The sequence below is a fragment of the Cydia pomonella genome, chromosome 13 (genome assembly GCF_033807575.1).
Source record: "Cydia pomonella isolate Wapato2018A chromosome 13, ilCydPomo1, whole genome shotgun sequence".
Lineage (NCBI taxonomy): Eukaryota > Metazoa > Arthropoda > Insecta > Lepidoptera > Tortricidae > Cydia > Cydia pomonella.
Window position 1 is genome coordinate 16921514 of NC_084715.1, and position 22547 is coordinate 16944060.

Here is a 22547-nt window from a genome sequence, read left to right on the forward strand (position 1 = left end):
GAAGCGATAAGTATTCGTCAGACACCATTTACTTATCTTTTTATATCCAAAAGCTAAGGCTACTAAGCCATTATCCCAGTCCCCATAGCTAAAAGTAGGCTGAATTCCTAGGCCTTTTAAATGTATAAACGAAGTACAAGTTTAACTCATTACTGTACTTTATGAGATCGAACTATCAAGGTGAGTATTATTCCACTCAAAGATTCCAATGGACTGCGCTCGCCTGCCAAAGGGTCTCTAAAACAAACCATTCTTTAATCCCAGAATAGTCTGTGTTCCTAAACCCAACTTGATATTTAAGAATCGAATTTATAAATACCTTAGAACCTGTTTGCAATACTCAGTACTTCGTCTCTACACCAAAAACCCAGAAATGAAAATAAATAGATATAAGATGTTACAGATAACCCTCAACTTTCCACTCAGAGTAACATTCTGGAAGATTTAGGTAATTATAACCCATTACCAGTATTTCCCTAATATTATCATTAGTACACGTTATAAAACCATAGCTTCACGTCGTTAGAACCTTTTGAAAGATATATATATATACACCAACCAATCGAATTTCTAGATCAAACCTAAGAGAGACCCTATAACAGTGAGTGTGAATCTACCCTTTTCCTACCCTTAGACCCTAATCTAGTATGTCCAGAACACAGATCGTACTTACCATTGATCTAGTGATTTGGAACATACACAAGTGTATCCCTAAGTCTAAGCTGTAAGCATTCGGCCGACAAAACCGAGGTATAGCAAACCCTAGTGTCTGTGTGATTGGCCCCCTCCTCATCGCCACGTGGGCACGGTGGATGAGAATAGACCGCCCTAGCATGTCTATAGGTAATCAGCACACTAGCACACACACCCGTACCAGCCACATGGGATACCCTGCCATGACTAAAACTTTATCTGTGTTTGTTACCAATCATGACAGAAGCTCTCCCGTGACCAGCACTAACATGAGCCAGAGCACCGAAATATATAAATATATTTAATACGAGACCTAGCCTCAATTACTGCAGACTTCAGTGAGCCGAGATTACTCTCAATGGCACGCACGTGATGCCCTCACATTCATCTAACAGCTGGACTTTGAGACTAAGGAGAGTATGCTCGCCTCTTATGTTGGTAAAGAAGAGACGCCAAGTCCTCTCAACTTGGAGCAAAAGACTTCTAAACAGCTGCAGTTTGTCACCGTTAGGGAGCAGCTGATTAGATGGACAAACTGTTAGTCCAAACAGTGATCTGGCTTTATAAAATAACAAACTAACCTCATAGAAAGGTAATAAAATAACAAAATATAGTAACACAGATAAGGAAGTAAAGAATCTCCACCATAGCCTAAGCTTAGCATTACGACAACATTGTCCCCGCAATGCCAAACATAGACACAATTTACAAGTGTAGCTATGGGGCTATTAAATAATATGCTGTAGTTTAACATTTATAAAGTTTATTATAGGTTAAACACAGTCCACAGAAGATAGTCAGTACAGTACGGAAGAAAGAAAATAGCACAGAACACCGTAGAAGAAGAAATACAGAAAAGTACACATAAAACGTAATTAAAATGCAAGCGAGAGCGATCGGCCTGCGCGCAGCCTCCCGGCGTCAAGTATCGGATATGACTGAGTTGGCTAGGAAAACCGAGCGCGCACGAATGCGCCCGAAGATTGGACCGTTACTTTTGGGTACAACGCGCGGCGCGGAAGCGCGGCGCGCAGGCAACTAACATTGACAACAAAAACGATTTAAACATACATAATATGTGTTGCTACATCAGCCCCTTCGGAGACCTTTAGGTCGATTACAAGTAGCTAGGAAAACGTACAACACGTCCTGAACGAGTTCTGCGTTCAGTCTTTGCTGGTTGTGGCGCTACGAGCTGCTGATCAGAAGCTGGACTAGGATCGGGTTCGCTTAGCATGTACGCGGGCTTGAGCCGGTCGATGGAGACATTATTTGGCTTACCTTTAATAAGAATCTTGAAAAACTTGTCTCCCCGTTCAACTACCTGATAAGGCCCAGTATACGTAGGTTGCAGGGGCTTTCGCACGGCATCGTTACGTAGAAACACATGCGTGGACGTAGTCAGGTCTTTATGAACAAAAACTTTACGCGAACCATGGCGAACCACTGGTGAAGGCTGTAATTTGCGCATTATAAGCTGCAAGCGAGAGAGGAAGTCTGTGTAGTCAACTGGCGCATCTTGACCCGAGGATTCAAAGAAATCCCCTGGCAAGCGCAGTTGCTGGCCGTACACATATTCCGCGGTGGAAGCGGCTAAATCGTCCTTCCATGCCGTCCTGATTCCTAAAAGAACCAGAGGCAGGACTTCAACCCAATCCTCGCTCGCATGGCATTTAATGGCAGCCTTCATCTGTCTATGGAATCGCTCCAGCATGCCATTCGCTGCAGGGTGGTAGGCAGTCGTCTGTATGTGCTCAGCTCCGATGGACTTCGCCAAGCGCCGGAAAGTCTCGGAAATAAACTGCCTCCCCCTATCCGTTGTTATACGCTTGGGGCATCCGAATCGCGACACCCACCCGGAGAAAAATGCTTGAGTGACGGTTTCTGCTTTAATGTCAGAAATTGGCATCACCTCAGGCCACCTTGTAAAGCGGTCCAATGCCGTCAGGCAGTACTGGAAACCCTGTGAAAACGGCAACGGACCGACCAGGTCAATGTGCACGTGTGCAAAACGCTCTGTCTCGGTCGCAAACGACATTATAGGCGAGTGCACATGCCTTGACACTTTGCATCGCTGGCAGTGTTGACAAGCTCTAGACCAATTGTGGCAGTCTTTATTTACCCCAGGCCAGACATATCGCTGAGCTACAAGCTTCGTCGTAGCCTTAGCGCTAGGATGACTAAGTCCATGTATCGAGTCGAAAGCTTGTCGACGGAACTGGGGAGTCAGATAGGGACGAGCCATTGGTCCAGATGTGTCACAATAAACTGCAGCGTCACCAGCCGTACCAGGAACAACCAACCTTTTAAGCTGCAATGACGATCCGGTCTTTAGCAACTGCTGGAACTCAGCATCGCGTTCCTGAGCAGAAGCTAACGCATAGTAGTCAATGGCCTTGCCGCTGATTGCATCGACAGGACGAGAGAGTGCGTCGGCGACCACGTTCTCCTCACCTGCTATGTGGCGGATGTCGGTGGAAAACTGCGCAAGGAAATCCAAGTACCGAAACTGGCGAGGTGAGCACTTGTCCAAGGGTTTGCTAAAGGCATACACGATTGGTTTGTGATCGGTGTAGATTCTGAACGGCTTCAGCTCCAGCATATGCCGAAAGTACTTGACAGACTCGTAAATTGCGAGTAACTCGCGGTCGTACGGGCTGTACTTGCGCTGGGCTGGGTTCAGCTTACGCGAGAAAAAACCCAGTGGTTCCCACGTGTTATCTACCAATTGTTGTATCACACCACCGATCGCTATGTCAGAGGCGTCACTGACCAGAGCCAGATCAGCATTCGGACGTGGATGGACAAGAAGTGTAGCCTCACCTAGACTCGCCTTGCAAGCCTCGAAAGCTGCGTTGAGGTCAGCATTCCACTCAATCTTAGCAGAGCTCTTGCAGTGATGACCGACCAACAACCCATTTAGCGGTGCCTGTTTCTGGGCTGCGTGTGGTAGAAAACGCCGATAAAAATTCAGCATGCCCAAGAAACGACGGAGTGCCTTGATGTTGGTGGGGCGAGGGAAGTCCATGACGGCCTTCACCTTCTCAGGCAAGGGTGACGTACCTGAGCTGGAGATGCGATGACCAAGGAATGTAACCTCAGCTTCACCAAATACGCACTTCGCGGTGTTTATTAGAACACCATGCTCACGCAGTCGCTCGAATACTTGCCTAAGGTGCCTCTCATGCTCGGTCGCGCAAGAAGATGCCACGAGAATGTCGTCTAAATACGGGAAGCAGAATTCCAGGTCACCGAGGATCTCGTCAATGAACCGCTGGAAAGTCTGCGCGGCATTGCGTAACCCGAACCCCATAAAGCTGAACTCGAACAACCCAAACGGCGTCGTGATGGCTGTTTTAGCAATGTCATCCTTAAACACCGGAATCTGGTTGTAGGCACGAACCAGGTCCAATGTGCTAAAAATCTGACAGCCGTGTAAGTTGTGCGAGAAATCGGCAAGATGCCTAACAGGATACCTATCTGGTATGGTGCGGGCGTTCAATGCGCGATAGTCGCCGCAAGGCCGCCAGCCGTTGTTCTTTTTGGGGACCATGTGAAGAGGCGACGACCAGGGGCTATCGGAGCGACGTGCTATACCTGTACGCACCATATCGTCGAACTCCTGCTTGGCTATTTTGAGCCGCTCTGCGTCCAACCGTCTAGGACGACAGTACACCGGCGGACCAGGGGTGGTACGGATATAGTGAACCGTATTGTGCTTCACGGTTCGCTCCGTCGGGTCACCCACAGGTCTCGTAATTTCAGGAAACTGCTGCAGTATTTCGTGATACGCCGTTGTACCTGCAATCGACTTAATGCTGCTCACAGAGCAAGAAGAGGCTGAATAAGCACGAGCAGTAAGCAGAGTACAATAATCTATAAGCCGTTTATGCCTTACATCTATTACCAGATTATAGAAAGCTAAAAAATCTACGCCGATAATAGGCTTTGTCACTTCGGCCAAAATAAAACGCCAATGAAAAGCACGGCGTAAGCCAAAATCAAGCGTAAGACTAATTGAGCCATAAGTAGGTATAGGGGTACCATTAGCAGCAAACAATTGGTATTTATCTTTAGTGCGGTACTGAGGATTTACAGAAGTAAAAGGAAAAACACAAAGATCAGAACCACTATCTACTAAAAATGTCAGTTTAGTGTTCTTATCGGTGACGAAGAGACGACCTGGGGAAACCTGGCAATCACTCGTCGTCATTAGTGACCGCCGCTGGCATTTCCCTCGGTCCAGCTGCACGGCGCGCGACACTTAGTTGCACGGGGACCGAATCTGTCATGGTACCAGCATCTGCCGTTGTCCCCCGCGCGACTCCTTGAGCGAGAGCTGAGACGTCCCCTGGAGCGCGAGCGCGATGTAGCTCGCCCACGGGAATTTCCAGTCGTTAAGGCAGCTACTTGTCGCACAAGGTCATCTATACGGCGGTTGAGACGTTCCTCCATAGGGCTCGGTGCAGATGACGGCACGGGAACAGGAACAGCTGACCCAGAAGCTTCCGCAACGTGAGGTGTGTGTACCACAATGTCATTCACTCGGTCGGCCAGCGCGGCAACCTTGTCCACACTGGCATCTGACATCGTAGCAATAACGGTTTGCACATGCGGCGGTAAACGTTTAGCCCATATGCTGCGCAAAAAGTCGTCCGATAAGTCGGTACCGGCCAGGTCACGTAGGTGTCGTAAAAACTGCGAGGGCTTACGATTACCCAGTTCAGCTTGAGACACCAACTCCTCCACTCGCTTGTCCTTGGACACGGACAATCGGTAAACTAGCTCAGATTTTAGTTTGTCGTATTTTTCCGTCGCCGGCGGCTTGGTAATTATGTCCTTGACCTCCGCTGCATATTTATGCTCGAGGTTGCTGACGACATGATAAAACTTAGTCGAGTCGGACACAATATTCGCCAAACTAAACTGTCCCTCCAACTGGGCAAACCACAAAGCCTAAACCTCGGCCCAAAATGGCGGAACTTTAACGCCAACTGCACTAACGGTCGAATCCAATGTCCTCGGCAAACTAACAACCGGTGGAGTAGACGTAGTATTAGTATCACTTGCCGTCGTTGGCATGATAACTTATTCCGCACTTTATTATAGCGATCAAAGTTCACACAGATACTATAACACTGCACTGCACTCAGTTCTAACGTCGGAAAGTCACCAAATTTGTAGCTATGGGGCTATTAAATAATATGCTGTAGTTTAACATTTATAAAGTTTATTATAGGTTAAACACAGTCCACAGAAGATAGTCAGTACAGTACGGAAGAAAGAAAATAGCACAGAACACCGTAGAAGAAGAAATACAGAAAAGTACACATAAAACGTAATTAAAATGCAAGCGAGAGCGATCGGCCTGCGCGCAGCCTCCCGGCGTCAAGTATCGGATATGACTGAGTTGGCTAGGAAAACCGAGCGCGCACGAATGCGCCCGAAGATTGGACCGTTACTTTTGGGTACAACGCGCGGCGCGGAAGCGCGGCGCGCAGGCAACTAACATTGACAACAAAAACGATTTAAACATACATAATATGTGTTGCTACACAAGTTTAAATTTACCAGGATAATTCCCAGCAAACACAAACAAATAGAAGGAATAGTAGAGAAACTTTACTTACCCAAAGCCAGAGATAACGCCAGTCCGATGGTCAAAGAATGAATGCCCCTCCTCCGTACTTTACGGCCCTTTTATATACTTTAGTAGCGACATAACAGCGACATAACGGCGACTAGCGACATAATAGCGACATAACAGCGACATATTGGCGACTAGCGACATAATGGCTACATAATAGCGACATAACGGCGACATAATAGCGACATAACAGCGACATAACGGCGACATAATAGCGACATAACGGCGACATAACGGCGACATAACGGCGACATAACAGCGACATAACGGCGACATAACGGCGACATAACAGCGACATAACGGCGACATAATAGCGACATAATAGCGACACAATGGCGACATAATAGCGACATAACAGCGACATAATGGCGACATAACGGCGACATAATAGCGACATATCGGCGACATAATGGCGACATAATAGCGACATAACAGCGACATAACGGCGACATAATGGCGACATAATGGCGACATAATAGCGACATAATAGCGACATATTGGCGACATAATAGCGACATATTGGCGACATAATAGCGACATATTGGCGACATAACGGCGACATAATAGCGACATAATAGCGACATAACGGCGACATAATAGCGACATATTGGCGACATAACGGCGACATAATGGCGACATAATAGCGACATATTGGCGACATAATAGCGACATAATAGCGACATAATGGCGACATAATAGCGACATATTGGCGACATAATAGCGACATAACGGCGACATAATAGCGACATAACGGCGACATAACGGCGACATAATAGCGACAAACGGCGACATAATAGCGACACAACGGCGACATAGTAGCGACATATTGGCGACATAATAGCGACACAATGTTTTTTACGCACACAACGACAGGATTCGCTTGGTAGTCAGTTTAAGTAGACCAAAAAAATGATAAAATGAAACGTTTCAAAACCTATCAAGCATGAATATGCTAACATTATTATTTAACTTCAGGTATTATAGTTTTGTTTTCTGAAAATAACGTCTGTATTGTAATATTTTACGTTTATTATTAAGTTAGTAACTCAATGTTCTTTATTACACCAATAATTATGCATTTATTCTGGGTTAACTTCAATTGATTATTATCATTCTTCGCAGCATTTTAAAATAATAAAAAAATGAAAATTTACTGAGTGTTATGTATTTAATCGAAATCACAAATGGTAAAATACGGAAACGTGTCCTTCAAGTTGTAATTGTTAGAATACGGAGTGAAATCATGAATGAAAGATGCAAACGAAGAGTACTGTAGTTTTTAATTATTTTCTATGTGTTTTAATATAAAACCAAGGCCAATATTACGAAATAGGCATATGGCTAGTCACAGCACCATAAGGGTTCCTTTTGTACCTTTTTGGTACGGAACCCTAAAAACATACTTGAAAGTAAATTTTTTGGAACAACAACAACCCACTTTCAGAGCATGAGAAATAAAAAGTCCATCTCTTACCGACGCTTGTTGTATTTGTATCTCATTCTTTGCGATATCCTGCTGATAGAAATCATCCTTCTCCCTCAGGCTATGGTAGTGGCTCATAATGGGGTTGAACCTCTCCAAGTAAGAGTTGTACACGTCTCGGAGTTGGTTCCAGTACATTTCTATTTGCAGCTTCTTGGGTCGGCAGAGGCTTCTTATCTCCTCTTCATGCTAGAAATATACATACGGCGTGACATATATTATGTTTTAATAAGCGGGGAAATATGACCTTGTTTGATAAAAAGAACACCCTACTTATACACCGTGTTTTTATTGAATTCCGTTAACTTCGGGGTATCGGTAAGTACGTTTAAGGAAACTATATGCCATAGTAAATAAAAAAAAAAGATTTATTATTATCATTATTATTTGTATTTTTATAAAAAGTAAGTAATTAAATGTTGCATTAGTAATTAAATGTTGCGTTATTAGCGTTGTTGTAACACGGGCATTGCATTTAACTCAACGAAACAATTGAAAACTGTGACATATCAATGTCATTTTGAACATCAATCGTCCGAGATAGTATTTACGTTTAGTAGCAAATGTTTAGTTGCAACTCATACTTAACACTAATCAATATGTAAACAGGCCCTAAGCCAAGTGTACACGCTCGTAAGGGCCTTATAAGATAAAAATTAAATATTGATTATCTCCGAAATTGAGTTAATTAGAATACCGGTGTCTTTGAGAAAGTTACTTAATTTAAGCTCAGGGATTCACCCTTGAAATTAACGGAAATAAAAAAAAACACGGTGTATACTATACAGGTTAAAATAAATATTGCCATAAAGATGCCTTGTCAGGTTATTCGTATAAAGATTCAAGCAAATCTCGTCCTTACGGCAAGCGACAAAGTGGGACGTTTTGCCGGCCGCGGTCTCAAATTACGTCTCCAGCGTTGCTCTATATAACATTTAGATGTAGTTTAACAATGGATCTTTTTTTTTAGGGTAAGTATCGTAACCCTGTTAGTTTCATGATGTCATTTTGTCCGTCCGTTCGTCTACGTATATCACAATCAAAAACTATTAGGTGTATTAGAACAAAATTTGGATAATCGGAGTGTATCTTGTAAGCCGCTACTGAGTTGAAAAGCAAAGATTAAAAATTATATATTTTAAGGTCGTTAATGTATGGGGTGTCCACCCCATACATGTGACTAAACGAGTTTATAATTTATAAAATATACGCTTCGAAAGTCGAAAATAATGTGTCGGTAAATATAATTTATGCCTCCTGCCCTATTTAGGAATAATTATAAATTTCGCTATAGTGCCTATGATAAGGATAAATGAAAGGATATGTGAAATGAAATAGTTCAAAATAAAGGAAAATATTTTGTGGAATGGTATTGTATCGTAAATTCCATGGCAAAAGTTAGGAACGGATAGACAACGTAGTTCTCAAAATAGCTACTACATAACTACGTATTTGCATTAGTCGCCAGGCCAGACAAAGTAAAAGTCAATGTTTGGGTTTATGTAGCTAAACTATAGAGGACCGTTCAAGTTAATTTAATTTTAATCTTCTTGGAAGGAAACATTTCTTGTTCTCTCGGAGCGATTAATTCTGGAGATATTTTTACTTTATCACAACGTAGTATTTGAAAACCCCTATTCTTTTTGAAAGACCTACATATCCCACGACACCCTTTATCACGGGGTCCAAGCGAAAAAACAAAAAAATACTTATAGTAAGATACTGGGGGCCTAGCCAAGATGACAATTGTTTGCACGGCGGCGAATGAAACGCTCTGTCTCTACTCTCTATCGCACTAATAAAGAGTGACAGAGAGTCGGATAGCTTTTCGTTCGCTACGGCGCAAACGATTGTCATGTTGGCTAGGTCCCGGAATCTATTATATTTTCTTAATAGCGACGTGCCATCTTAGCATTAAGTAGTTGAAAGGTATTACCTACGTGGAAATAGCTAGGTACGATTAAATATGCAGTCAAATATGTATCTGTAGGTACCAACGATAATTTACAAAATGTTTCTCACACCATGGCGCCACAGCACGTCAAGCATATGATGGCGATTCATTGCAATTTTCGATTGGTCATGAGCACCATCCGGTGATTAGCCCGCACGCTTCCGCTCTGACGATGACATCTGACAGCGTGACAGCCGTGACAGATGTTCGGTGACACGACCATTGTGTGTGACATGCCAGCGATATCAAATGGTGCACAGATTGTTAATAAAATTGCGGTAGTAGATTCTTCGTTGATTAAGAATGGAAAACGAAGTTTATTGTCATCAAAACTAACATTTATAGAAATTAAAGCTCACCGGCGTACAGATAGATTATTTGCGTTTCAGACTTACATTTATGACTGTCCCACTATAGACACACATACACGTAGACACGTATACATATATGGAAAGGGCTATTGAGTAGTCTACAAATGATGCCATAAAGTTTAGAAATAAATTAAAAGTGGTAAAATTCACTGTCTCGGGCAAGGTTCGAACTCACGACTCTGGATCACTAGTCCATCGCTCTGCCGACTGAGCTTCCGAGACCCGAGGACAGCGAATATTTCCACTATATGTGCCCTATGGAGTCGTCTAGAGACATCTACCGTAAAAATATTATACTTCTTAAGCGGCTAAGGAGTTCCGGAGTTACAGAGAATTTGATTATATAATGACTTTTTTTTGATGAATTATAAAATTCTGTAGATAGTAAAGTTATTCTGTAGATCTAGGTACTTTTATATCCCACATAATCCATTAGACAATTAAGTTATTTGGGTGCTGTTTGTAACCCTTTGTGCAGAGAGTAGTGATGCGTGGAGCTAGTTATAATAGGATGCTGCGTGACCACCAGCACCATTGTGGCTGGCGCAGTCGCGTGAAGATGCGGTTTTTAAAATGTTGCCTTGTCATATTTTGTGTGTTGTTCATGCATTGTTTTGTGAGTAGTTCTGACTGATATTTTAAACATTTTGTGACGCTGCGTATCTTCTAAAACAAGATAAATATCGCCAGAAACGACTTGCTTATTGATACTTCTTATTGTACAAACAGGCCCTCAATTGCCGATCAGATGGAGGCCCCAAAGAAGATGAACTGAAAAGGATATATATGAACTGCTTAAGAAGAAATGAGGGAAGAAACTCTAATGACAGCAGGCATTCTGACCAGGACTGGAGAGAATCTAGGAAGAAAAACCAAAACCACTGGGATATGAGAGACGACCATTCGAGTAGAGAAGACAGAATGGGCAGTCGAGTCGACAGACATGATCATGATAGAGACCATGATAGAGACGATGATGGAAGTTACGATAGGGGTAGAAACGATAGAATGGGGAGTAGAGATCGCATGGGAGGTAGGGACAGAATAGATAGCGATGAAAGAAGTAACGGTAGACACTATCAGAATGACGGAAGGAATGATAGGATGGGTGGACGAGGTGATAGGGTGGATGGTCAAAACGATAGGAATGGTAGAGACGAATGGATGGGGCGTGATGATAGGTATAGGCGAGATGATATGATCAACGGCAGGGAAGATTTCCACAGTCAAGAATATGGAAACGTAAGTATTTAAGGACAATACAAATAATAGTTGGAATTTGTGTAAGTAAAACTTATTCTTCGTGTTTTCAGGATCGTTTTAATCCGTACCGTACCGCGCAGAATTCCCAGAGATACCGGCGCGAGCGTCCTAACAAGAACTCTGGGTACCGGAGCCAGTACAACCCCAACTCGTCGCGGTCCGGAGACGGCAATGACGAGAGGAATTCCAGCGAGAACAACTCCAGCAGGGATGGTGACACGAAAGGATGCGTGTTGCATTGCTTTCTCGAGGAACTAGAGATGGTTAGTTTAAGTATTTTTGATTTTGGTTGTCAGTAGATCCAAATTTTGTTTTGGATATTGGGTTTCGTCAAGATAAGATAAGGAGTAGGTTTGCAGATGTGTTTAAGCATATTTTTACCAAAAACCAATACCGTGCCCAGTATCTGTTGCCCGTCATCGCGAAGATGAGCCGATGATAAAGCCTGGTTCCTTGCTTCCGAGATTTGAGCATAAAGTTCGCCAAAAAACAAAATCGAGGATGCCGAGTTGCCTACCCAAATGTTGATCCAACATTGCCTTAACACTATAATGTATTTGAATGTACTTATAAGGAAATATAACAGCTTAGTAAATAACATTGCTTCATATTCCACATACCAGGACATAATACCAAATATGCTGCTATGGGTTTTTCTAACTATGGGATTTTATAAAATTAAAACCTTTTCACAATAAATGCCCTTAAATAAATTGATTTCTTTCGATGTTCATTAAGACGATAGTAGACGACCGCTTCTTCGCAACTTACACAAACGTAGTCCCCATTTTCCTCCCTGGATAATAACATCATGGAAAATATTTTTACACAATTTAATTTATAAGTGTGAATCGAAACTGTCTCTTCATTTTACGTTTTTCGATTTTTTCATTATTCAAAGAGTTAGGGCCTGTTTCACAATGTCCAAGTAAAGTATTGGACTAGCTATCAACAAATAATTTAACTGTCGGATAAATATTCCTGCAAAATGTATCTACCAGTTAAGCTTATTTGAAGATTGTGAAACGCCAACAATGACTTTATTCATCAGATAAGTGGCAAGTAGCTTATTCAGGACTTTACTTGGTCATTGTGAAACAGGCCTCTAGAAGCGGAAAACAAATTAAAAGCTCCTGACTCTGATAAAGCTATAATAATAATAAATAAGAAACAAACGAAAGGGCATAGTGTTGGTTAATATAAATCAATATGTAACATTTTTCAAAGAGGAAAATAGGAGCTATGTTTGTATGGAGATGCGGTCGTCCCCTTGTCTTTTAAAGGTGCAAAATAATAACAACTATTAATTTCAGACTGGTGACAACGGCATGCCAGACAGATACCTCGTAACACACGCGATAACAAAGGACGTGAAGAACGAAGATTTAAAGGATTTCCTACAAGAATCTATAGATGAGTGTTTCCAGATACTTTATAATGGTACGGAGTTTTAAAATTATTATTTCTGAGTACTGTAGTCCTATGTGACTTAGGTAGTTCTAAATGAAATTAGAAATAAAATGAATGTTTTTTTTTAAATATTTCTTGTTTTAGGGTTCCGCAGTCATGCAGCAACCCTTATAGTTTCGCCATGTCCGATTGTCCGTCTGTCCGTCCGAGGCTTTACTCCGTTATCGTTAGTGTTGGGAAGCTGCAATTTCGCATGGTTAGGTAATCAATCATGCATATAAGCAACCGCCAAAGTTGTAAAATAATATCTAAAAAATAAAATTAATTTTAGGGTACCTCTCTTACACGTACAGTGGGAATGTTTTGTTGCGCCTCAACCCTAAGGTTTGGACTGTCGTTGGATAGGTCTTTCAAAAAATTGGGGTCTTCAACAATTTTTTTTGTTAAACTAAATGGTTTCGGATATAATCGCCCTGAAAAAAAAATTATATGACCCCCAGGGGGGCCTGTAACATCTGGACCGTGGTTCCAAAAAATATGTAAAAAATTGTGGTGATAGAGATTTATATGATTAGTTTCGCCGTTTTTGAGTTATTACAAAAAGTCTTCCCTTCAGAGTAAAAATACAAAGTGCTTTGAAGGTACTCCCTTTTGCTTGTTTAGTGCAGTCAGGAACACTATTCGATTAGCGCCTTTGCATATAAACTTTTATGCAGCGGGGAGAGAGTCACTTTTCTCTGCAGCTGACTGTACTTGATACTAATAGCACCTGTTCAAGGTCTATTGTGAGAGACGGGTGACTACGGATCCCTACACTGAACATGGCCCGACATGCTCTCTTGGTCGGTTTCATTTTTATTGTAATGGATTTTCTAAAACTAATAAAGATCGGATCTGTATTCGGATCTGTATAAAAAGGGTATTATATTGTAACTACAATTTATAAATTGTATATACACATATCAATCACAATGATAAAATGAACGATGATCAACTACTCTGGCCAACGTGGGATTCGAACTATTCGAATCCACATTTTTGGATTGCCGGCCCAACGCGTTACCAATTGCGCTAGCTGACCATCTGTCTTTCACCACGAATTTAACCATTGCAACTGTGATGACGTCACTAGCGACATCTGCACTTTAAGGTTTACAACCTTAAACTACACGAACACAACGTGTAACTACAATTATTTTTTACCAGATTTTGAAATAATTATTTATTTCTTTTTCAGAAAACACAGACGACAAGTGTGAATTTTCAAAGAACTTAATGATGTGTTTATCGGAGAAGGGCCGAGCGAACTGCGACGACTGGAAAGATGATTTCAAAATAAAGTACTGAACACATACTGTATAATGCTAACAGTTTTTGTGTGTCATATTTACTAATATTTTTATTATTATGAATGTGATTTTGATCCTTGTCAATTTTATTATGGATTTAATATACAGTGTAATCATTGCAAAGCTTGTTTGTGTTAAGCTACCTAATTTTCATACAAACTAACCCTGTAACTACTTATACCTAGTTATTTTTGTTCTTAAACCATTTTTTTATCGTTTAATTTAAGGAATGTGATGAAACAATATTTTTTAATATCGGCTGTTATTGATAAAGTAGGTATGTAACTAAAATAATTAGGTAATTATTTTTACAGTACATATGGTGCTACTTTATCGCACTAGTGCGAAAATTAAGTAGCATATTACTTTACTGTGCCGAACATTTAAAGGGCCATATGTAGTGTAAAACGTTGTACGATACATGTGCAAATAGGTAATTCGCAACTCGTGTCGATTTAAAACATTTTTATCGTAATAGTTCAACACACTTGCTCAAAACGACGTTTTAATTCCACCGATTTTTGGCTCATAATCCTAATTAAACACGCGTGCTTTTTCAGTATATTATATCACTACAACACTTGGGCTTTTTCATTATATTATCCGACTGAGTTAAGAAGGTAACTGATTGCAAATAATATGCATGGAAACGGAGCCTTCTTAATTTGGTCGAGTAATATTTTTTTTTTTTAAACCGACTACTTATTAGGTTTCAGATGTTAGTTCAAAGAGGTTTTATCACACCAAACATAATTTATAGATTAAATTATCTCGTAAATTACATTAATGAATAAACATAAAATTTTATCGATTTGATCTCCATCCGTCGAATAGAAATACAAAAATATTAGCTTTTTTACATTTTTTAAATTGGCTGTTTGTCGATTTCTTTCGCGCCTTTGCCTTACGCGCGCATTGGAATCGTGCGTAAAAATTTTCCGTAGTTGTCATAAAATTGGAATAGTTTTGCATGTTTTTAGTTTAAATACAAGGTGCCCGTGAAGCATTGCGAGAGATTTTAACGGTGAATTCCTGATGGCAACAGAGGCAAAAAATGTTATATGACTTTTTGTGAAATTCGAGGAAAAAATTTTTTTTTTGTATTTTGTGACATTGGTTATGGATTTTCGGCATTTGATCTCGCCTAACCTGATCAACTGTGCTATTAACTGAACCCCGAACCTACATCACCCGAACGATCTTCTTGAACGAAATTACGAAATTATGACGTTTACTTAACACTTGCACAGGCTGGGCTATCAAAATCGCTGACATCTTAGCTTGGCCTGACTCTAAAGGCTTTTAAAATTTTTAAATATTCATTCCTACAAACTGCAATAATTAGTTTTTTTTTATAGGCAAAAAAGTGGTTAGTAAAAATGTTGCACAATGTTGTTCAGCTGGCCGGCTTCATAAGCGGCGATTTATAGACCGTGCGCGCCACGCTCAAGACCCATAGGCGGAGTCATACCTTTTGGCTAAAAACGGTTTGTATGGTGGCCCGGTGTATATTGAGTACGCTCGGCGGTTCGGGGCCATGAATGGGTTAAGTTAAAAAAAAAACAGTTATTTCATTACGATTGCTATTGTGTACAGGAAAAAAATACTTATTACTTATTTAGGTATGGTAAAATAATGATTTATAACTACCTACTTATTAAGAAATAAAATATATTTATTCAATTTAACAGAGTTGGACGTTATTTTTAGTAATTCCGTATTAAGTGTAGATAAATTAAATTGTTATGCTAAATAATATAATACAAAAATATTATTTTTAAACCTAAACCCGACTTATTCTTCTGTTAATATTTTAAGCTACTTTTGTTATTTTACAACTGTTTGTAACTTGAATGAGATGAATGATGTATCGAATGCATTTGGAGGAGTGCTAGATGTGGTGCTGGTGCGTGGTGATTCTAGCTGTGTAAAAGTTTATGAGATGGAAGATGGGGGGCTAGTCCCTCATCGTGATGCGTACCATCCACCGCTGGAAATTGAAGTGCCGTTTACAGGATCAGGGCACAAATCTGTTTTCATGACACCCAGCAATGTCGATTTAAGCCGTGATTGGAATTTTTCGAAGGGCAATTATGAACTCCTCTACCTGTTATTATCAAAGGTGTCCTGGCATGATCTTCTTGAGACTCGTGATGCCAATGTGGCTGTAGATCTCTTTTATGGCATATTATACGATATTTTCGATGCATGTATACCTAGGAAAGCAAGACCTAATAAGCCAAGTAAGCGTTATCCAGTTTGGTTTACGTCTGATATTATTATGGGCCTTAAGAAGAAGGCTAAATTGCATAGGGATTGGAAACGTTCAGGAGACGAGTCTATATATACCACCTTTTCTAGGCTTAGGGCTAGTCTCAAACTTCGTATATCAAGTGCATACGATGACTACATTAATAACTTGCAAGTCAAGCTTGCGTCCAACCCTCAAGCGTTTTGGCAGCATATTGGAAACTTAAAAGCTAAAGGAGGGTTCGAGTCTCAAGTTACCTTCCAGGGGGCAGAGTTTGAGGGGACAGAGGCAGCCCAGGCCTTCGCAGATTTCTTTTCATCTGTCTTTTTGTCAAATGTTCCAAATCTTGACTTTGAACAAATTGTTCGCGAGGATTTGTCTTGTAATTCTAATTACGTTCACGTTAACCAAATATCTCCGCAAGACATAGAAGCCTCAATAAAACGATTAAAACCACGTAGCTCCCCTGGACCTGATAATGTCCCGGCCTATATTTTAAAAGGGTGTAGTGAGTGGCTTATACAACCTTTATGCCACATTTTGAACATATCATTGTGTACTGGAGTTTACCCGCATCAGTGGAAAGTCACACGAGTGAGACCTATTCCTAAAACTTGTAACTCAACTCGCGTGGAAGACTATCGACCTATAGCCATTCTTTCGTCGATTGCCAAGGTATTTGAGAGCATTGTAAATAGGCTCGTAGCTCCTCAAATTAAGCCCTTTCTTAGCGATTCCCAGCACGGTTTTAGGCCTCGGCGTTCAGTGGAGTCGAATCTTCTAACTTTGGTGGACTCGGTTTCCGATCATATGGACAAGGGTATACAAGTAGACGTGTTATACTTCGACTTCCAAAAAGCATTCGATCGCGTGGATAACGATGTGCTATTGAGCAAGTTGTGCGATATCGGTTTTCCCCGCAACTACTCCGTTTCTTCGCTAGTTATCTCCGCGATAGGAGTCAATATGTGCAACATGGCTGCTTTATATCGAACACTTATCAGACTAGGTCTGGCGTCAGTCAGGGATCGGTACTGGGTCCTTTGCTCTTCGGTATAATGATTAATGACCTGGCATCCGTTCCGAGTTTCGCTAGATGCCTTCTTTATGCCGATGACTTGAAGTTGATCTATGGAGTACAAGGAATCTCAGATTGTGAATCTCTTCAAAAGGATCTTGACCAACTGCGCGAGTGGAGCGTAAAAAATAGACTATCCTTAAATGTCTCTAAATGTGCGGTTATAAGTTTTAGCAAGGCACGAAATCCACTTAACTACACATATATTTTGGGTTCAGACGCAATAGTTCGTGTTAGCTCCATCCGCGATCTCGGTGTCATTCTAGACTCTCGTCTCAATTTCCATGAGCACCTGAATGCATTGACCCGTAATTGTTACAAGAGGTTGGGATTTGTCATTCGAAATTCCAGGGATTTTACTGACTCAAGAACAATAAAACTGCTCTACAATGCCTTAGTGAGGAGTAAGCTCGAGACGGCCTCTGTCGTTTGGTGTCCCTACGAGACAACATATGTCTTACAACTGGAAAAAGTACAGAAAGTGTTCTTGCGCTTCCTATACAAAAAAATGTACGGGTATTACCCATTCCTTTATCCTACCAAGTTTTTGTTGGGAATGATGGGATTTAACTCCCTAGAGGTAAGACGCAGCTCAGCACTTCTCACTACAATCTGTAATATCTTACGCGGTGACTCTGACTGTGTCGAGTTAACAACACAAGTAGTGCGTCTGTTTGTCCCAACACCTTCTAGATTTGAGTTTCGGCCTCGTAATCGCTGTCTTTTATCTGTGCCGGGTTCCCGAACTGTGTCGCGCAGGAACGCTCCTTTTGTTCGAGCTTTACGCAGCTTGAATTCACTCCTCGCATCAGCGCCTGAATGTGATGTGTTTGCAAGTAGATGGATGTCAGTGCGTGATGAATGTCTGAGGTTCAGCGAGATGATGGATATTCGTCCCTCCTCTGTGTTATAAGTGTCACCTGTATTCTAATTAGTATTTTGATGTTTCATGTCAACTCTTTCCAATTATACATGTCTAGATTGTCTAGGTTCAATATGTAATTTCACAGTGCTTTAGTTTTAACTGTTATACTGTGTTAATTAAAATGAATAAATAAAATAAAATAAAATAAAATAAATAAAATAATATTTATGTCTGCTTATCCATTTACGCTTTATAAAATTATAATCCGTTATACATTTAAACCACAATTTTATTCGTCATTATGTTGCGGTGAATATGTTTACATTTGAAATATACCTAATAGAAATATTTTTAGGCTAAATAACAACTCGCTGTTTTCCCATCGGCTGTTGTTATTTTTAGCTATAAATTATTTTAATTTCAACATAATATGTTAATACATTATGTACCTACCGTAAAATGTCTCTACTTTGGTCCCCACTATAGGTAATTGTGCTCATTCAATTCATTTAAGAGGGAAGAATAGCGTTGCGTTCCAACCCGAACGTACGTACATTTTTGATGACATTTGACACTACCTAAATCTTAACAAATCACTTTGATTTTGGAGTAGAACGCTATAACATAGTATATTCTAGGTTTATTCTTCTTCTACAGTCGGTCCCTCAATGCTGAGGATCGTGACATCATGTCCTTCTGTTAAAGACCAGATTCCTCCATAGGCTTTTATTCCTCGCCAAGCGCATGGCCTCGTGCAGTTTTATAGTCTATGATCTAGTAGGGGGAGGGCCCTGAGGTCTGGTGCCTTCAACTTTGCCCTAGGTTTATAGGTTTCGCTTTAAAAATATACATAGTTTTTATAAAACAAACGGCTTAATTTGACTAAGTTTTAATAACATTTTATAAGTTTGTTTTATGAAAACTATATATTTCTATTCAAGCGAAATCTATAAACCTAGAATATCCATATGCTGAAGCGATCGACATCAAAATCAAAGTGATTAGTTAAGATTTAGTTAGTGGAAACAGTTTTCTCCCGAAATGGAAATTTCATCAAAAATGTACGGTCAACCAATTTGATTCCTAGGCCACTATAGAACCATGTCATAATGATTTCTACGACAGTGCTTATTGAGTGATGCATGTCATGTATAGAGTAGTTAAAGCGACAAGGTTCTATAGTGGCCTAGGATTCAAATTGGTTACCTGTACGTACGTTCGGTTAGGATCGCAAAGCTATTCTTCCCTCTTAAGTGTTACAACATGATAGTAATGAATGTCTACTTTAAATTGGCATCAACATATCTATCACATCATAATAATTTTGGTGCAAAGTACAAACACCAACACTCTTAACTGTCCATCTGAGATCCTTATGTCTTTTGTAATAAGGTCCACCGATGGACAGTTACCAGTGTGGCCGATGTATCATTTTAAGGTAGGTTCCACACCCGTGTTCAACACCAATATTTAAGTTTCGCTTACTTACCTCTAGTCGTGCATCATTTTTAGCAGTCGCTCTTTTTAGTTCTTTCTCCTTCTTATCGGTCTGAAAGTCCCTGTCCTGGATGTATGTAATAAGTATCAGTTTGGTCTCAGCCTGCTCTTGGCTGACGATTTTGTCGCCTTCCTCTTTGTCCCAACTGTCCAAAAGACTGTTCTTCTGGTGCTCATATTCTGTCTGCAGTTTGTCAAGACGTTGTGTCCCTATGTCTAAAGTTAAAATTTATTATAGTCCGGGAGCCCACGAAGGCATTTTTGTAGTTACTCGAGCGTATTAGATTAAAATATGAGTGATATCTGTGTAGATGTATACCGTGGAGCCTACCTTAATCAGCTTTAGACGTCTATGTTGAGCCGTTGGGTGGTGGGGGGGTTCAACAAATCGTTAAGTAGATCAAGGATTTGGTCATTTTAGCCCAAATTAATGCTATAATTGTGCTATTACTAAATCTGAGAATTATTTGAACGCATTTTCTTAATCTGACGGTTACAATGTGAAAATCGGGTATTGTCAGAATAAGTCATAGAAAAAATATAGCATTAACTTGGACCAAAATTATCAAATGCACAATCTACTTATCGATTTTTTTAACCCTCTACTAACCTTCCGAAGCTTAAAAAAACTGTTACGCTTTCCGGCTCGCTGGAAAAGAAAACTTTATATGCCATTTTTTCTTCCTATCGTCTAATCTTTCGATTCCAATTGGTCTCTACGACGTTCGAGTAACTACACATTTAGCATCGCCGGTCCCCCAGCTATTATTAGCAAAGCAGAGGAAAGTCTCGAAATTTCTTATTCTCTCCTCAATTTTTTACCCAGGAGATATTTTTTAGATTTCATGTAAATATGTACTTAGAGGGATCATCGCTCCTATGGCATAAATTAAGAAAAGAAAGAATTATAATAAAAGGAAAATTGAATTATATAAATCGCTATTAAACCGGTTGACGTGACCGAAAATAAGGAAAGCTCCAAGGATATTATAATAATGCTGATGTAACCAATGAAAATGTTGTTTTGTAACAACCACCGATCATTTTACCTCAAATAAATTTACAATATCTATTGGAAAATGTTATCCTGTTTTGTATTTTTGATGCAAAACACTTATATGCACTAAGTAGATTGTCCTTACATCGTATGGGTTATTTTTTCGTAATGTTTTATAATAACCTAATAATATTTGCCAGAATTACCTACTTTAAGTCCCAATATTTTATTCCCTAACAGCAGATCATTCGGCCTCAGTAATATTCATATGTGTCACCCTAGCCTAACGTAATTTAATATTCTGGTAACTATTATGGTAAGTGATTTTAGGTACTTATGAAAACTGATGATAAGGTTAGTAAAATTAGTATTATTGATAGTTATGGCAATAAGAACGTTTAGCACTAATGAGTTTTAGGACAGTCATTACCTACTTTATGGCAAATGAGTGTCATGGCTACTACATACTGAGCATTAAGCTCTGTTTTTCGGTGCCGTCACATAGCGGCCGCCTGTTCAAAATATATGGATGGAGTAGTATTTGTAGTGTTTGTAGTATTGTGTGGTTATTTTATGCCTTTCTTTTTCTTGTCTACTACCTTCCGTGATTCTTCTCACTTGATGGTCTCATCGGAAGATCAGCCCTGGTAGCCACCAGCAATATGCTGAGATGAGGCCATTTTATAGGTACTTTCTATGTTTTTGTTATATTATGTAATTTGTCTCGTTTGGGTTTACGAATAAAAATAATTATATTCTATTCTATTTTTATGGCGCCGCTATATGACGGCACCGCTATCCTAGGAAACCAGAGCTTCAGGGTTGTTACCCATTAGGAAAAAACGAAATAATTGTTTTTTCGACAAAAGTTATTAGGGATTGCGAGCGAGACTCGTTAACCCCGATCCGAATATAAAATTCTCGCCACCTTTCCGAAAAACCTATCTGTATAGGTACCTATAGGGTTCGAATCTTCGCCCGCAGCGACGCCAGCAGCCGATCCTTGCGGTCCATCATGAAATTTAAGTTGCTCATATAAAGAGGATGGTTCAGGGCTTACTTAGGAAGTAGCTGATAGGGTCTCGGTGTGGGCCTGGAAAGCGCGGCGATGCAGCTCGTCCAAGTCTTCGATCGCCCTCGACAGCGACGCCAGGAGCCGGTCTCTGCGCTCCACCATGAAGTTGAAACTGCTCATGTAAAGAGGATGGTTTGGGGCTTACTTAGGAAGTAGCTGCGGGTCTCGGTGTGGGCCTGGAAAGCGCGGCGATGCTGTTCGTCCGAGTCTTCGACCGCCCTCGACAGAGATGCCAGCAGCCAATCTTTACGCTTCACCATGAAGTTGAAACTGCTCATGTAAAGAGGATGGTTCGGGGCTTACTTAGGAAGTAGCTGAGGGTTTCGGTATGGGCCTGGAAAGCTCGGCGATGCTGCTCGTCTGAGTCTTCGACTGCCCTCGACAGCGACGCCAGCAGCCGATCCTTGCGCTCCACCATGAAGTTGAAACTGCTCATGGCGCCCTTAAATCCGTTTAAAAATGATGATTGAACTGTGATAAACACGCGAATCCTGATGCGTCAAAGGGTTCAAAGATTCTTTATATTATAATAATCCCTTAATAACCTCCTATCCTATCCTATCCTTTTTATGTTACTTGAAAAATAAATTAAATTACAACATAATTAATCTCAC

General features: G+C 40.6%; 2 protein-coding genes and 1 non-coding gene across 3 annotated transcripts in view; 1 reads left to right on the forward strand and 2 right to left on the reverse strand.

Moving 5' to 3' along the window:
* Window positions 1–22547, reverse strand: part of LOC133524426 (dynein regulatory complex subunit 2) — a gene marked incomplete at its 5' end in the record, with an annotated part of 32406 nt that overhangs the window by 9330 nt on the left and 529 nt on the right. The window contains 3 exons of the mRNA XM_061860427.1: window positions 7815–8012; window positions 19854–20077; window positions 22237–22375. Coding sequence (XP_061716411.1) covers window positions 7815–8012; window positions 19854–20077; window positions 22237–22375 — 561 coding nt within the window. The remainder of the gene's footprint in view (window positions 1–7814; window positions 8013–19853; window positions 20078–22236; window positions 22376–22547) is intronic.
* Trnat-agu (transfer RNA threonine (anticodon AGU)) lies at window positions 10299–10370 on the reverse strand. The gene has a single exon. It is a non-coding gene; the product is annotated as a tRNA-Thr (tRNA).
* On the forward strand, window positions 10615–14293 carry LOC133524423 (uncharacterized protein DDB_G0284459). The gene is made up of 5 exons (XM_061860423.1): window positions 10615–10764; window positions 10878–11390; window positions 11462–11674; window positions 12725–12851; window positions 14059–14293. Exons 1-5 carry the CDS (start codon window positions 10636–10638, stop codon window positions 14166–14168), a joined length of 1092 nt encoding a protein of 363 aa, XP_061716407.1. The 5' UTR covers window positions 10615–10635; the 3' UTR covers window positions 14169–14293.

Coding starts and splice junctions, on each gene's coding strand:
- LOC133524423 (XM_061860423.1), top strand. CDS start 10,636: ATGCGTGGAGCTAGTTATAATAGGATGCTGCGTGACCACCAGCACCAT. Junction 11,675..12,724: donor TTCTCGAGGAACTAGAGATG/GTTAGTTTAAGT, acceptor TATTAATTTCAG/ACTGGTGACAACGGCATGCC. Junction 12,852..14,058: donor TTTCCAGATACTTTATAATG/GTACGGAGTTTT, acceptor TTTCTTTTTCAG/AAAACACAGACGACAAGTGT.